At 33.6% G+C, this 14,737-nt stretch overlaps 1 protein-coding gene and 1 non-coding gene across 2 annotated transcripts; one reads left to right on the plus strand and one right to left on the minus strand.

Moving 5' to 3' along the window:
* The first annotated feature begins 1,618 nt into the window (after window positions 1–1,618).
* LOC135212038 (1,5-anhydro-D-fructose reductase-like) lies at window positions 1,619–14,459 on the plus strand. The gene is made up of 9 exons (XM_064245347.1): window positions 1,619–1,848; window positions 7,971–8,138; window positions 9,682–9,799; window positions 10,635–10,717; window positions 11,771–11,843; window positions 12,369–12,504; window positions 12,944–13,112; window positions 13,522–13,619; window positions 14,232–14,459. The coding sequence occupies exons 1-9, from the start codon at window positions 1,774–1,776 to the stop codon at window positions 14,272–14,274; spliced, it is 963 nt and encodes a 320-aa protein (XP_064101417.1). The 5' UTR covers window positions 1,619–1,773; the 3' UTR covers window positions 14,275–14,459.
* LOC135212366 (5S ribosomal RNA) lies at window positions 8,574–8,692 on the minus strand. Its single transcript, XR_010313891.1, has one exon. It is a non-coding gene; the product is annotated as a 5S ribosomal RNA (ribosomal RNA).
* Window positions 14,460–14,737: the final 278 nt, after the last annotated feature.

Below are 14,737 nucleotides of genomic sequence, written 5' to 3' on the forward strand. Positions count from 1 at the left end.
TTTGTAGCTCGAATGATATTATATATATATATATATATATATATATATATATATATATATATATATATATAATATATATATATATATATACACAACTTTCATCTCACACATATGATATTATATATATATATATATTTTATATATATATATATAGTATATAATATCTATATATATATATAATAATATATATATATTATATATATATATATATACTATACAACTTTCATCACACACACACACACACACACATATATATATATATATATATATATATATATATATATATATATATATACAGGCAGTCCCTGGGATACGACGGGGGTGGGGGGTTCCATTCTTGAGACACGTTTGTAACCCGAAAATCGTCGTAAGCCGGAACATCTTCAAAAATCCTAAGAAAACCTTACTTTTCATGCTTTGGGTGCATTCAAAACTGTATAAACTACATTCTTATTGCATTTTTCATCAAAAAAAACCTTCAAATATTGATTATTTTGCATTTTTGGTGTCATATTTCTTTTGCCAGATGAGCATTTTAGGCGTTGTAACCCTGGAACATGCGTCGTAACCCTGGAAATAATTTCTGATGAATATAATTGAAAAGCGCCCTAACCTCGGAACGTCGTAAGCCGAACCCATCATAACCCGGGGACTGCCTGTATATATATATATATAATATATATATATATCTATATATATCTATATATACTATATATACATATATATATAGATATGATATATATTAATAATTAATAAATTAATTATTATAATACTATATATATATATATATATATATATTATATATATATTTATATATATATATCTATATATAATATATATAGTTTATATATATATATACACACACACACACACATATATATATATATTATATATATAGTATATATATATACTACAAACATACATACAGTAATACCTCAAAGATTCGTGAGGTTAGGTTCCAGAACCTGTCGCAGATCAAGAGGAATTGAGAATGTCTGGTTTTATTGTTTTCTAAATATCTAGCAATGGGGATATCGAGCAACCTTTATGATTCAATATTGTTTTGGTAACATTGTTTTTTTTTTTCTTTTCACTTTCAATAATAATGATTCATATCATCACAAGGATGATTTCCTGCTTTGCTATCTTCAATATACTTAGATTTGATAGGCAGTGTTAATATCTGTGTGTATAACAGAAACCATAATGTTGCTTCAGAATGTAAAGCCCCTATTTAAGTTTGTTATTCTATTTATTGGCCTTTTAATTTGCTACATAAAGTACTGTAAGAAATAGCATTATAAATAATAATGATAAGAGTTTTCATGTGGTATCGTGTTTCTGATATCTAAATGAATTAATGCAGTTCATTGGAATAAGTTTTAAAACTGAAACTGTTTAGCATTGCTAGCATGAGATGGCACTCTATTCATGCTTATCTCAAGAGTTTACGTGTTATCAGTTAATGTTATCATGGGAATGATCACATGATGGATTAACCTCGGTGATTATACAGTATTTTCATACTGTAGAGTTTTAATTAAATTTGATTTTGTTTAAGAATATTTTTTAATCTCAATAAGGTATTCAGATACTAATTCGCAATAAAATATATGCTTAGATGCATTATTAGAGAAGGTTGTGACTTGATTACTAGGCATAATTGATGGTATAGCATAGTAACAAGATACCATGTGAGGATCAATCACTGTGGACCTTCGTAACAATTTTAATACTCTCGCCCCAACCACTGAGAGAGGGACGCTTTTCAACATGTCAGTGACAGTGCCTTCAGTGAAGCTTTATAATGGGAAAAGTTTCCCAGTAATTGGCCTTGGTACAGCTCAGGTATGTCTAACAAAATACCTTACTTTATAAAAGCAATAGCTTCCAAGTGGGTTGTGCTCTCAGAGAGAACTTAAAAAATTAATTTTAAGTACGACATCAAGAGTTAAGAATGGTTGACAATATATATATATATATCTATATATATATATATATATCTATATATATTTAAAAAATTATATATTATAATATATATATATAGATGTCGATAATATATACGTATCTATACAGATATATACATATAATTATACATTATATATATATAGATATATATATATATATATTTATAATATATTATATATTGATATATATACATATTCTATTACTATATATTACATATAATATAATATATTAATATATATATATATATATTATATTTGTCACCCATTCTTAACTATGTGTGTGTGTGTGTATTTACACATTTGTAACCTAGATATTCAAATTGGTACAGCTCTGGTATGTCTAACAATAGCTTTCTAGCGAGATGTGCCGTCAGAGAGAACTTTAAAAATAAATTATTGTTTGATAAAAGAGCTAAGAATAGATGAATATACTATATATGTACACACATTTGTAACCTAGATATGCAAATGAAACCCAAAGAGTTTTAGTGGAAATTTTATTAGAGTAATGCATATGGAAGTCTTCGTCTGCGCCCAGCGAATATTTTGAAATTTATATTTGGTCAAAACATTTTAAATGATTTGCATTTGATTGAAGATAGGAGATGGAAATCAAATCTTACTTAATGGGCGTTATGTCTGTCCATCCATCTGTCATTTAATCACGGCCAAACAACTGGTCCGATGGGCATGAAACTTAGGGGCCTTCCCCCGAAATGGGGCTGGTTCAGCCCGAAGACTTAATAATGTTACGAATTTATGATACCAAATTTTCGGTATATGTAGTAAATATGACTTTCGATTCTCAGTAAATGTAATAAATATGACTTACTATCGCATATTGTGGTGGTAAGACATCAATAGCACCAAAGGGGTTCGGGGTTGGGCAGGGTGTGACAGAGAGAGTGAGAGGGAGAGCAGAGCGGGTGTTGGGGAGAAGAAAGAGGGTAAGAAACAGAAGATTAGAAAGAGAGAATTTATCGGTTGCCATTCAGAGTTACCCCGGGCAGTGCTGGGTTGGTCAGCTAGTAACCTAGAATGAAGACAGTGTTTTAGGTAATCTTAGGTGATTATGATTTTGGTGCTTTGATTTTGAAGTCAACAGGAAACTTATGAAGGAAATTAGTGTACAGTTTTTCCATGTACTACTTTGTCAATGATAGCATCTTCCGAGACAAAGCCATTGGGTTCTCCTCTCTCCCAGCGTGCGTAGAAAGAGAGATGGCAGATGTCGTTTCTGAAGCTATGATGAATTTTATTACTCATTTTTGAGAAACAATAATTTTGATTTGTCGCGAGTACAAGTTTTTGCCCTCTGAAGAACTTTACAATTTGAAATTTTTGTAAGGATAAATAATTTATTTGTCGATTTCCATTCCAACAGAAGTTTGAGATTGCTTTATTTTTATGAGAATAAATCATTTATTGGTTGACCTCCATCCCAATAGAAATTTAAGATTGCATTATTTTTGTGAGGATAAAAATTACTTGTTGATCTTCATTGCAGCAGAAGATTGAGACTGCAATATTTTTATGAAAAATAATTTGTTCGTCGATCTTCATTCCAACAAAAGTTTGAGATTGTATCATTTTGTGAGACCTAATAATTCAATTGTCAATCTTCATTCCAAAAGAAGTTTGAGATTGCATTATTTTTGTGAGTAAATAATTTGATCTGCATTCCAACCGAAGTTGAGAATTATGACAATTTTTGGCCAGTTAGGGTTGCATGTCATTTTGATGAAAAAATAGCATTCCTATACCTTCGTATATAATTTAAAAGGCTTCATTATTTTAGTAAGGATAGATCCTTTATTCTTTTATACCTATTCAAATCGATATTCGATTCTTCATTATTTTTTGTAAGACTGACATTTCCTTTATCTTCAATCCAACCGAAGTTTAAGATTGTATTGTTGTTTTTTTTTTTTTTTTTTTTAATTATAGACAATTTATTTTTCTCTCCGTTCCAACCGAAGTTTAAGATTACATTATTTTTGCGAGGATAAATAATTAATTTGTCGACCTCCATTCCAACAGACGTTTGGATTTGCATTGATTTTTTTTATGATAAATAATTCATGGAATGGAGATCGACATATTATGTCGATCTCCATTCCAACAGAAAATTGAGGTTGCATTATCTTTGTGAAGATGAATTTATTTCTATCTCCAGGTAAATCGATATTACTAAGCTTTTATATATTATATATATATATATATATATATATATATATTATATATAATAGGATATATTATAGATATTATAATATATATATATATATATATATATATACAAATATGGTTCCTGGTTCCTAGGCGCTCACTCCACAAACACAGTTGCGGGCACACTACACTATGAGGTGCAAAGCTTTATTTACTTTTACCCAAACTCCCTTTCATTTCTGCTTCTTTATAAGTGAGGCAGAGCCGTGTTACTTAGCTTTGACATCCATCGCTTTTCAGGTTAAGAACATTCTTAATTTTAAGGTCTATCTTTATATATTCTCCGTTTTCTGTTAGGGGATACCAGTGTCCCTAAATTTATATCCTTATCTGCTTTTTGTAATAATTTACACGTGAATAAATGTTCAGTAGTGTCCTCCTCCACTCTACATATTTCACAGACCTCGTCTTTAAATTCGCCCCGGAAGTTAGCCTTTAAGTTCAACATATTCAGTCTGGCTTTCATAATGATACACGCATCCTTTGTTTCCAGTTCCCTTATGTACTAGTTTTCCTCGAAGTCGTCTATGAATCTCAGCTTCTTCATTTCTTTTCTCTTTTCTCTCAAAGTCACTTGGATATCTTGATTAATTTTTTTCTTTATTTCCTTTTTCAGTGCTGCTTTAGGATATTCTCTTAGTCCATTAATTTCTATATCATATTTGGTGCATATGTTCACCACACTTTTTGTCCAACATTGCCCATATGGGGCTCTTAACTGATCTTCAACTATTTCTTTTACTAATCTTTTCTCCTCCGAATTTATTATGTTGTGGAAAAGCATTAACTTCTTATGCTCAATTCTGCTGGCTACTGGCCATATGCCGGACTCGGCTATAATTCCCCAATACGGCGTGCCCTTGGGTTGTTCATACATTCCTCGGAGGATCCTATATTGCATTTTCTCTAGCGTATTTAATTCATTTTCCGTTACGTTACTCCACGTCTCTATGTTGGCAAATAAGGTTGGTACAGCTACTGTTTCATAGATCTTTTTCCTTACCTCTAGTGCCATATTTCCTACTTTGTTAACATCCCCATATCTTCTGATTTCTCTTAGTAGGTACTCAACCTTTTGATTTCTCGTTTTAATACTTGCTTCCTTTGAACCATTCAGTGTGTACCTACCATTCTCCTAAGTACTTATATTCTTTCACGCTACTAATTGGGCCATTTTTAAGTTCTGTTTTTATTTGTACATCTGATTTCTTTGCTTATTTATCTATTACTAGCACTGCTGACTTACTTGGCTTCGTATTAAATGTAAATTTCTTAAGCTGCTCTAGGCTACGGCAGTTGCCAATTGCCATTTCTACTCCTTCTTTCCTGCTTGTGGGGAACATAATGTCATCAACAAATATTAGGGACTCTATTGCTACGTTTTTTATAAGTGTTACATTCTTCCTGCTTAAATAATTTACTCTGTCAGTCACTATGCTGCATAGCTTTGGGCCAAAAATTGTACCTTGCCTCACATTTTCTGTTATGTCAATTGTGTCAGTTTCTCCCCCTGGGCATCTTATGACTGCTTTGCCATTTTCATTAATTTTTCTTATCAACCATGCATCTTTCCATCCTATCATTTTCCCTATCTCTTTGATGCAGTCCTTCAGATCCAGTTTGTCAAAGCATTTATACGCATCCCCAAACCATATGTACGTTGGGGCTCCTAACAGTGAGTTGTAGTCAATCACTGCGTTTAAGGTTAGCAGGTGATCAACTGTGGATCTTCCCTCTATGCCACCACATTGGAACCGGCTTATCTTCTGGTTTAACTCATTCTTCGTTATTTCCATCCTCACTTTTTCAAATACCTTGCTTATTTTACTTGTAATGAATATCCCTCTCTTGTTTTCTAATTCCAGTTTGCTTCCTTTTTTATGCAGTGATAATATTTTCATTTTCTCCCATTCATCCGGAGTGTTTAACTCCTCTTCAATGTCTCCAATTAAGAGTGCCAGACTTTCAGTCATTTGTGTACCCAAACTTTTTATAATTATATTATTTATATCTTGACAGTCGGGGGTGTATTTATTCTTCAGGTTCTTTACTGCTTTTTCCACATCTTGAATACTTGACTTTTGGATTTTTTCCGTTTTTCCTGTCCCACTTATGGACATCCATTTCTGGTACTGGAGGTTAATTTTATCTGCTAGCCTACTGATTTCATCTTTAGGTTGATCTGATATGAATAGATCTTTATAGTATTGTTCATATTCTCTTTTAATTTCTTCAACATTTTCTATTACTTTCCCTTCCTTGCTTCCTACTGCCACCACATTATTTGGTTTCGTGTCGTCAAGTTTTTTCTTGAAGTCCCAAAAGGCTGCTCCATTTACTCCCCCTTTGGATTTTATTTCAGCTGCTGTCTCCTTTATTCTAATGCCATCTTCCTTCATTTTTTCTCTAATAATGTATTCACTTATTAATTTCTCCTGTACCTGCCATATCCTCTTGTTTTCTGTACTAATGAACTTTTTCCCTTCCTTTTTTATTCTCCTTCTAGCCCTCATTAGGTCTCTTAATACTCTTGATTTCTTCTTTTTCACTTTGGTTTTTTTCTTACATTTTCTCAATATCTTGTCCAGTTCTGTTTGCCATTTGGTGTATTTCTGTTTTATTGGACCATTTTCTCTTGCTATTTCTACCAAGGCTTGTCTGTCTTTGCAATCTTTCAGCTTTCTTATATCTATCACATATTTTCCACTCTTGCTTCCCTCGCATACTATTCTCCAGTTCATGACCACTCCACAAGACAGTGGTCAGAGTGCACCAGTTCAGAGGATATCCTGTATGGAGTTATGTCTTTTGTTTCATCTATTTCCATTACCTGTACTCCTCTTTCATCTTCTTCCCTTATCATTACATAGTCGATAATAGACTTCTGCATATTTTGTATTCTTGTCCATGTTCCAGTGCATTTTCTATGATTATTTAATAACATTAGTTTGTTTTGTTTGATTAGGTTCAGCAGTGCTTTTCCTCCCTTAGTCACTTCTTCCTTATTGTTGGAGATGACTTTCCCTATTTTGCAGTTGAAGTTTCCCAGGATCATTACTTTTTCCTTGTTTTCCTCTGCTTTATTTATTTCATCTTCTATTGAGGAGTACATACTTATCAGCTGGTCATTTTTGCACTTATTTTCCTGCGGGGCATATATAACACCTAACCTTATCTTGTCGTACAGCAGCTAGATGGATTGTAGGCCTTCTTCTTTGTGAAGTGTCTAGGAAATTGCGTTGACATAATGGAGCTAATAATAGTAAATAATGTGCTCGTGATGAAAAAAACTATAGAACAGTATTTATTATTATTATTATTATTATTATTATTATTATTATTATTATTATTATTATTATTATTATTATTATTATTATTATTGAGTTAGAAATGATCATATTAGGGGTACAGTAAAGTCACAATGAAGCATCAAAGGAGGTGCAAGAGGCAAGGTTATGATGGTATGGCCACTGATGAGAAGAGAAGAGCAACACATGACAAGAGAAGTGATGGACGTGGAGGTGGATGGAACACGAAGGAGAGGAAGACCTAAGACCAGGTGGAGAGATTGTATTAAAGATGATATGAGGGAGAAGGGAGTATAGGAGGAAATGACACAGGACAGAGGTAGATGGAAGAGACATTAAAAACGGCGACCCTGAATAGGGATAAAGCTGGGAAGAAGATTATTATTATTATTATTATTATTATTATTATTATTATTATTATTATTTTATTATTATTATTATTATTATTATTGTCTGTTAACATTTTCAGTGCAAAGGCGACGATCTTCGAAAGGCAGTCAGTGCAGCTTTGGAGTGTGGTTACAGGCATTTTGACACCGCTGCCTTCTACCAAAATGAAGATGAGATTGGTGATGTTTTAAGGCACTGGATTACTACTGGTCGAGTGTCGAGAGATGAGCTTTTCATCACTACTAAAGTAAGACTAAGCTAATATCTTTCTCGAGAAAATCTTTGAGGACTTATTACTTATAACTGTATTGAGAAAATTTATAAGATAGTTATGGGAATGATGACTTTTGTGTGTCAAAAACATTTTCTGGGCTCCCTTCACTTTCATGTTTTTTGTTCTAGTGAAGCCCTACTCGATGACGTTGCTGCTAATTGATTTAGCATGGTAGCATGGACAACTATATGTCAAACAGTATTTAATCCTATTAAAAGGGAAACAATCAATAACATAACATTGTAAAAACACAAACTGTAGAAAGTTAATGCTATTTTTCGGAGAACCATGCGTCTCTCTCTTCAGGCAGGTAACGAATGAAGGTAAGAGTTGTTGTTGTATGAGATTAAGCTGGCCTTATGCCAGCACGGGCTCTTGCTCATAGAGCAGCCCGTAGGAAAATACAGAAGCCAACGACATCTGGTGTTCCCAGGCGGTCACCCATCCGAGTACTGACCAGACCCAACGTTGCTTAACCTCGCTGATCGGACGAGAAGCGGTGCTTCCAACGTGGTATGGCCGTTGGCTGGGTAAGAGTTACAGAAAGGCGGTATTTATACAAAGGGATCCAAAGGTCAACCGTTACGTCACTCCAGCTGACAATTTCTCTTTAAACTTCTTAATTGCTGGTTGGAAGAACTGTAATATCTGAGTCCCAGACTCCTTTTGAAAGGACTCAGATATTATAGATAAACTCTTCCTCCAACCAGCGATTAAGATGATTAGAAAGGAATTGTCAACTATGGAGTGATGTAATGGCTGACCTCTGGATCCTTTTGTATAAATACCACCTTTCTGTAACTCTTACCCAGTTTTCTTGCTGCTCCAGGAGCCGTCAGAAGGCTGGCTTAAAAAAAAAAAATAAACTCTTATCCTCATTCATTAACCGGCTGAAGAGAGAGACAGTTGGTTCTTAAAAATATAGCATTAACTTTCTACATTTTGGTGTTTTTGTGGGCTCCTTTTTATTAAACGGAATTTGTTTTAACAGAAAATATTTCACAGTCATACATACATACACACACACACACACACACACACACACACACACACACACACACACACACACATATATATATATATATATATATATATATATATATATATATATATATATTATATATTATTATTAACTGAGATGTTGATGTGAAGTACACTGTAAGAATGTGCTGTGTGGGAAGCTTATTCCACTGCGAGCTGTTTAGAGGATTTTGAGCTGAACTTTGTGCTATTATCTTTCTTGTTATCAACGTCTGTGAAGAATTTTGACTTGTTTGTACCTGGTACAGTTATTATATAATTATTATAAAGATGACAATGTCCAAGAGTTGTGCTGTAGTAAATGTCAGCACAGGTTAAGTTTTGCCTTACATATACACTAATGAGGAAATAAATGCTAAGTTTAGACCTTCCCTTTCGTGATATGGGGCAGGAGACGTAAGACACTCGCAATGGACCTTTATTTGACTCATTTTACAAAGAATTCTTCCTTTTTACTCTTTCATTTTGTTTTCAGCTGCCTCCATATGGTAACAGAGCCAGTGATGTGGAGAAATGCCTCAGTCAGTCGCTGAAGAAGCTGAAGGTTGATTACGTTGACTTGTATCTGATTCACGCTCCGTTCTCCGCTATACGTAAATATGGCGTCATTAAATTCTGTATTTTGTATATTTGTTAACGTTTTGAATAACATTGATACCCTAATTCACAATTCTAGTACAGCGCCATCCAGTTCCTCTTCACTTCAACCATGTCATAATGAATTATACTCAAGCTTTTTCTTTTCTTTTCTTAGCCTTGCATTCTTAACGGACTCTTACGCATCTTCACCCACTAATGTTTGGTCTTTTATCTCCCTCGTTTTTTTTTATATATTGAAAATCTGGTTGTTTTTTTGGGCAATGGGAATGAATGGGTGAAACTTGTTTCCAAGTTTCACATTATTTATTGTAAAAACCTGGTAACATCCAGGTTTGTACATTTAGTACATATTAGTGTTTTTCTCGTATTAGATAATTCTATATTCTGGAAATTGGATCTTACTTTATTTCAAACTATGAGTCAAGAGAGTTTGTATTATTTTTATAGCTCCAAAGGACCGAGCGCGCTTTTCTGTTGCAGTTTCGAGAAAGGATATCTTTAATTTTCTATTTTGTTCGAGAACAATTAACAAAATGTAAGCTATTTCGTGCATAAGTTTAGTTTGAAGAAACACTTATTTCCAGTTATTAGTGATACTATTTCATGATTTTTGTTGGTGTTTACAAGCATGTTAACTATGGTTTTCTTGGAGGTTTTACGTAATCTGTTTATTAAGGATATATTTCCAGACTATTTGTGGAAATGCGTGCATATTCCAGAAACATCAAGATCTGAACGAAACTACTATATATTAATAACCAGATCTATCCCTTAGTTACACGTAAATTGTAATTTTATAATACTATATCACCAATTTTTTACTTCTAGTTGAAGGTGAAGACGATGTAAAAGGTAGAATCCTAGACTTCAGCACTGATTTGGAGGCAGTGTACAAGGCTATGGAGCAACAAGTAAGTGTAAAAGGCAATGTTTCTTCTCATACTGTATAGCTTTGCATAACTTTGACCATCGAAGCATTATTTTAGGAATGGGCAGATTAAAAATTTTTCTCTAAATGCTAAATGTTAATTGGGAGATGGCGTTTTATTTATGACATCAGTAAACATTTTGTACTACATGCTCAAAGCAATTAGCATTCTAGGATATATTGCTTAATGGTTATATATTTTTCATAAAAAAATTTTCGTGATAAAATGTATGTATTTTTTCATTTTTGTGTGATTACCTTGCTTTGATGATTATTCAGTGCATAAAGAAGAGAAATCGCTTCTTTTCTTGGATGCTTGTTTACGTGTATGTACATAAGGTGTTGGTGGCAACCTGTGCCCTCATTTAGCTAAGGCCTTAATTAAAGAGAAAATAGTAAAAAGAGGAAAAAGGTTAGGAAAGTGTTGAGTCATGACCTCGAGGAAGCAATTATGGTCTTCAAAAAGAAATGGAATTGTAGTAGCTCAGCAACACGAATGCAGACACTTTCAAATGAATAAACCTCATTCATTGTCCTGCACAGGCCCGAAGGCAAGTGTAGTTTTTCATTGAGACGAATCTTACAGAAATTAGACAGATAAGGTATCTTCCACTAATGGCAAAATTCACAATGGCGACTGATTTCGGGGACCTGAGACGTTATATTGTAAAGTCCTGTAAAAATGAAAGTTGACCATCGAAAGTTGTCAAATGCTGGTGCACAGCACTGTACGAGTAGGTATCTCATCTTTAAAGTTTTGGTTGTGCTGCAATTCACCCTCATAGCATAGTACTGAGTACTGACCGCCAGTGAGTGATGAACCCCAAATGGTTTTCCAATCATCCACCATTACACTTGCTCAGTGGTTTTCCATTCTGCCTCCAATCTGTTATTTTTCTGATTTCTGTCATTTCTTTAGACATTGTCTTTGGATCTTATTAGCTTGCCCTTATAAAATCACCATTTGAACCAGAAAACTTTAGATTTTATTACAGTATTTACTAGTGCCATATTATGAGAATTATTTTTCACGTAGGTTGATGCAGGAAAAGCACGAGGTATTGGGCTCTCAAACTTCAACAGCAAGCAGATTGAGAGAATTATGAAAGGTAATGAATCATATTTAGCGATATAAATTTTACACTGTAAAGAAAATATTCACCTGACAAAAGTTTTTATTTTTTTAATATGAATTGAACATATTACTTCATATTTGCATATAAAATTTATCAAAGTGAGATGTAGTTTATTTTTATGATGATTTTTGTTCATCATGTTTGGTTAAAATATTTCAGATACATATTTCAACTTTATGTAAAAAAATTAGATATTTAATTCATAGACAATTTTGAAACATCTCTTCGATGCACATAATGATGTCTCAAAACTATAAATTCTGGTCAAGTCCTCAGGTTTTTTGTATTACTATATTCATCTCAATTTGATAATGAGTCGTTGACATCAACTGAACTTTTGATCAAAAGGACTTCTTTTCTATGTTCATCTTTAACCCTCCACAATTTACTCTGCATTTGCCCCTAAATATAGGCACCTCAAGTACCAGGTAAGAGAAACTGTGTCAAGGTTACTGTTCACATTAAACTTTACTAAAGGAATAATTTTGCCTCTTCCAGTGTGTCGAATCAAACCCGTAAACCTTCAAGTAGAAGTTCACGCTTACCATCAACAGAAACCTTTAAGATCACTGTGTCGACAGTTTGACATTCCTGTCTGCGCCTACTGTCCTCTTGGAGCACCATATCTCAATAGGTGACATGTCTGCTAAATTTATCAATTCCAAGTGGCTAGAAAAAAAAAAAAATTAAAACCTCGAAAGTTAAGGTGTACTTATCTGCTCTGCAAGTATACAATGTTTTTTTTTTTTTTTTTTTTTTTTTTTTTTATCAGATTGGATTGTGATGTCCTTTATACAAGAATAGCAGTGTGTGTGTGGAGAGAGAGAGAGAGAGAGAGAGAGAGAGAGAGAGAGAGAGAGAGAGAGAGAGAGAGAGAGAGAGAGAGTCGTGATGTTATAGTAGGCCTACACTCCTATCTTTTGTAGATACAGTATTTATCAATATTGTTCTTATGACTTTGAAATCCATGAAAAAAATGTGTTAATTTCAAGGACGTGTGTATGTACATTATTTATCACTAGCGTTGTGTTGGATAAAGTGCTTTGTGACACTGCTTCTCTTCTAACTCTCAGGGGTGACTGTGAAAAGTATCCGCGACTTATAGAGCATCCAGTTGTGACCTCAATGGCGTTGCGTCTCAACAAAACACCAGCGCAGATTCTTCTTCGCCATTTAATTCAGCTCGGATTAATTGTCATCCCTAAATCCAGCAATCCAGAGAGGATTAAAGAGAACTTCCAGGTTAGTTGATGATATTTGTCTACTCTCCGATACATAATTTTTATTTTGAGTTGTGCCTTTCCTAGGTATGTTGTGATGCCAGATATAATACACAATCAATCTTTCCTAGGTTAACGTAACTTCCGCCAAAAGATTCTTATCGTCATTATCGTTTTTATGTCAGATTTTCCACTTTAATTCAGTTGCTAATCTAACTTATTGCCAGAGCACATGGAACCAAACCAACTGTTACATGTTTTTTAATTGTATTCTATAAACGGCACATTTTTAAAAGAATAGCGTGTCATTTTCGTTCAGATAGTCATCATCTCATAGAGACCGTATAGTACACTGCATTTCATACGTGCATTTGGTTGTTTCATTTGCTGTGTACCACAGTTCTCTTAGATATTGATTTTCAAATTTTCAGGTGTGGGATTTTAAACTGCCTCCTTCTGACATGGCAGACCTTGATGCCCTTGATCGTGCAGGTGATGGACGAATAATCACTTTCCAACTTCGACCTGGGTAAGACAGTTGTAGTTTTGTGCTACAGTAACATGATTTGTGCATATATAAGGGATGGGGATGTAATATAACAAAATGAAATTTTGATAGAGAAAGGTTAGTATTTTTAGTATTATCATACAAACTTATCCCTCCCATAATGAATTACCGTCTCCAAGCCTTCTAAACTTGCAGGCTTCTATCTAGACTACATGGAAAGTTAAGAAAGTAACAGATGGGAACCTGAGGCTTCAGGTTGTGCATATTTCTTGCTAATACTGAACTTCTATCTGCCACATAAAGGGATGTAGGGTCTGCGTACATTCGAAGACTGTAAATGTTGGTATATAAGTATATGATACATAGATAGGCTTGTGTGAAAAACTAGTTGTGTTTCATAAAAAGATTTAACTTTCACTAAATTGTACTTACAGAATTAGACTTATCGTTTTGCTCTTTCTTTGCAAATTCTCTCTATACCATGAAATTTTAGTTTGCTAGCGCCAGTAGGCTACATTTCTTAATGTTAATCCTATCTTGCTCCCAAAATAATAATTGAGTACAGTAGCTAGAGTTGCTGTTGTATTTAAAAGACAAATTACTAACAAACATTTCCAATCTTTTTTTTTACAGAATACAAGTTCATCCCGAGTATCCATTCAATATACCTTTCTGAACTTTTCCAGAGAAGAAAAGCGTTTGTATAAGAGAGGCTGTTGTTTTGGAATTGCGTGTATTCTCACAAAATATGTCACTTTCATGTTCATAAATTTTACACGAAGAATTGAGTGTATATTAGGTGATACCTGTAACAGTTACTAGATGCATTCGAATATTAAAGAAATTTGTACAGTAATAATTTTTGGGAATCTATATTTCTTATGTATTTTGGAATGATGACGTGGTTAGCTAAACTCTATCAGCAGCTATCATTTTCATCTGCTTAGAGAATCGGTAACTTCCATACCCATTTTAAATAAGGCGAATCTTTAAAGGAAGACAAAGAAAAGAAATGTTGAATATTCATAGACTGGCATAGATTCTTTTGAATTCTGGTCCCAGTGGATAGCAACGCTGCCATGTCGTGGTTTGCGCTTTTGAAAAACCTATATTAAACGAAATCCTCTCTTCGATGAGTT

The sequence above is a fragment of the Macrobrachium nipponense genome, chromosome 40, assembly GCF_015104395.2.
Source record: "Macrobrachium nipponense isolate FS-2020 chromosome 40, ASM1510439v2, whole genome shotgun sequence".
NCBI classification, from domain to species: Eukaryota; Metazoa; Arthropoda; class Malacostraca; order Decapoda; family Palaemonidae; genus Macrobrachium; species Macrobrachium nipponense.

What these genes read in the sequence shown, in the direction of transcription:
- LOC135212038 (XM_064245347.1), top strand. Translation starts at nt 1,774, where the DNA reads ATGTCAGTGACAGTGCCTTCAGTGAAGCTTTATAATGGGAAAAGTTTC. An exon ending in AGCTTTTCATCACTACTAAA is followed by an intron (nt 8,139 to 9,681) that starts GTAAGACTAAGC and finishes TTTTGTTTTCAG; the next exon opens with CTGCCTCCATATGGTAACAG. An exon ending in ACAAGGCTATGGAGCAACAA is followed by an intron (nt 10,718 to 11,770) that starts GTAAGTGTAAAA and finishes TTTTTCACGTAG; the next exon opens with GTTGATGCAGGAAAAGCACG.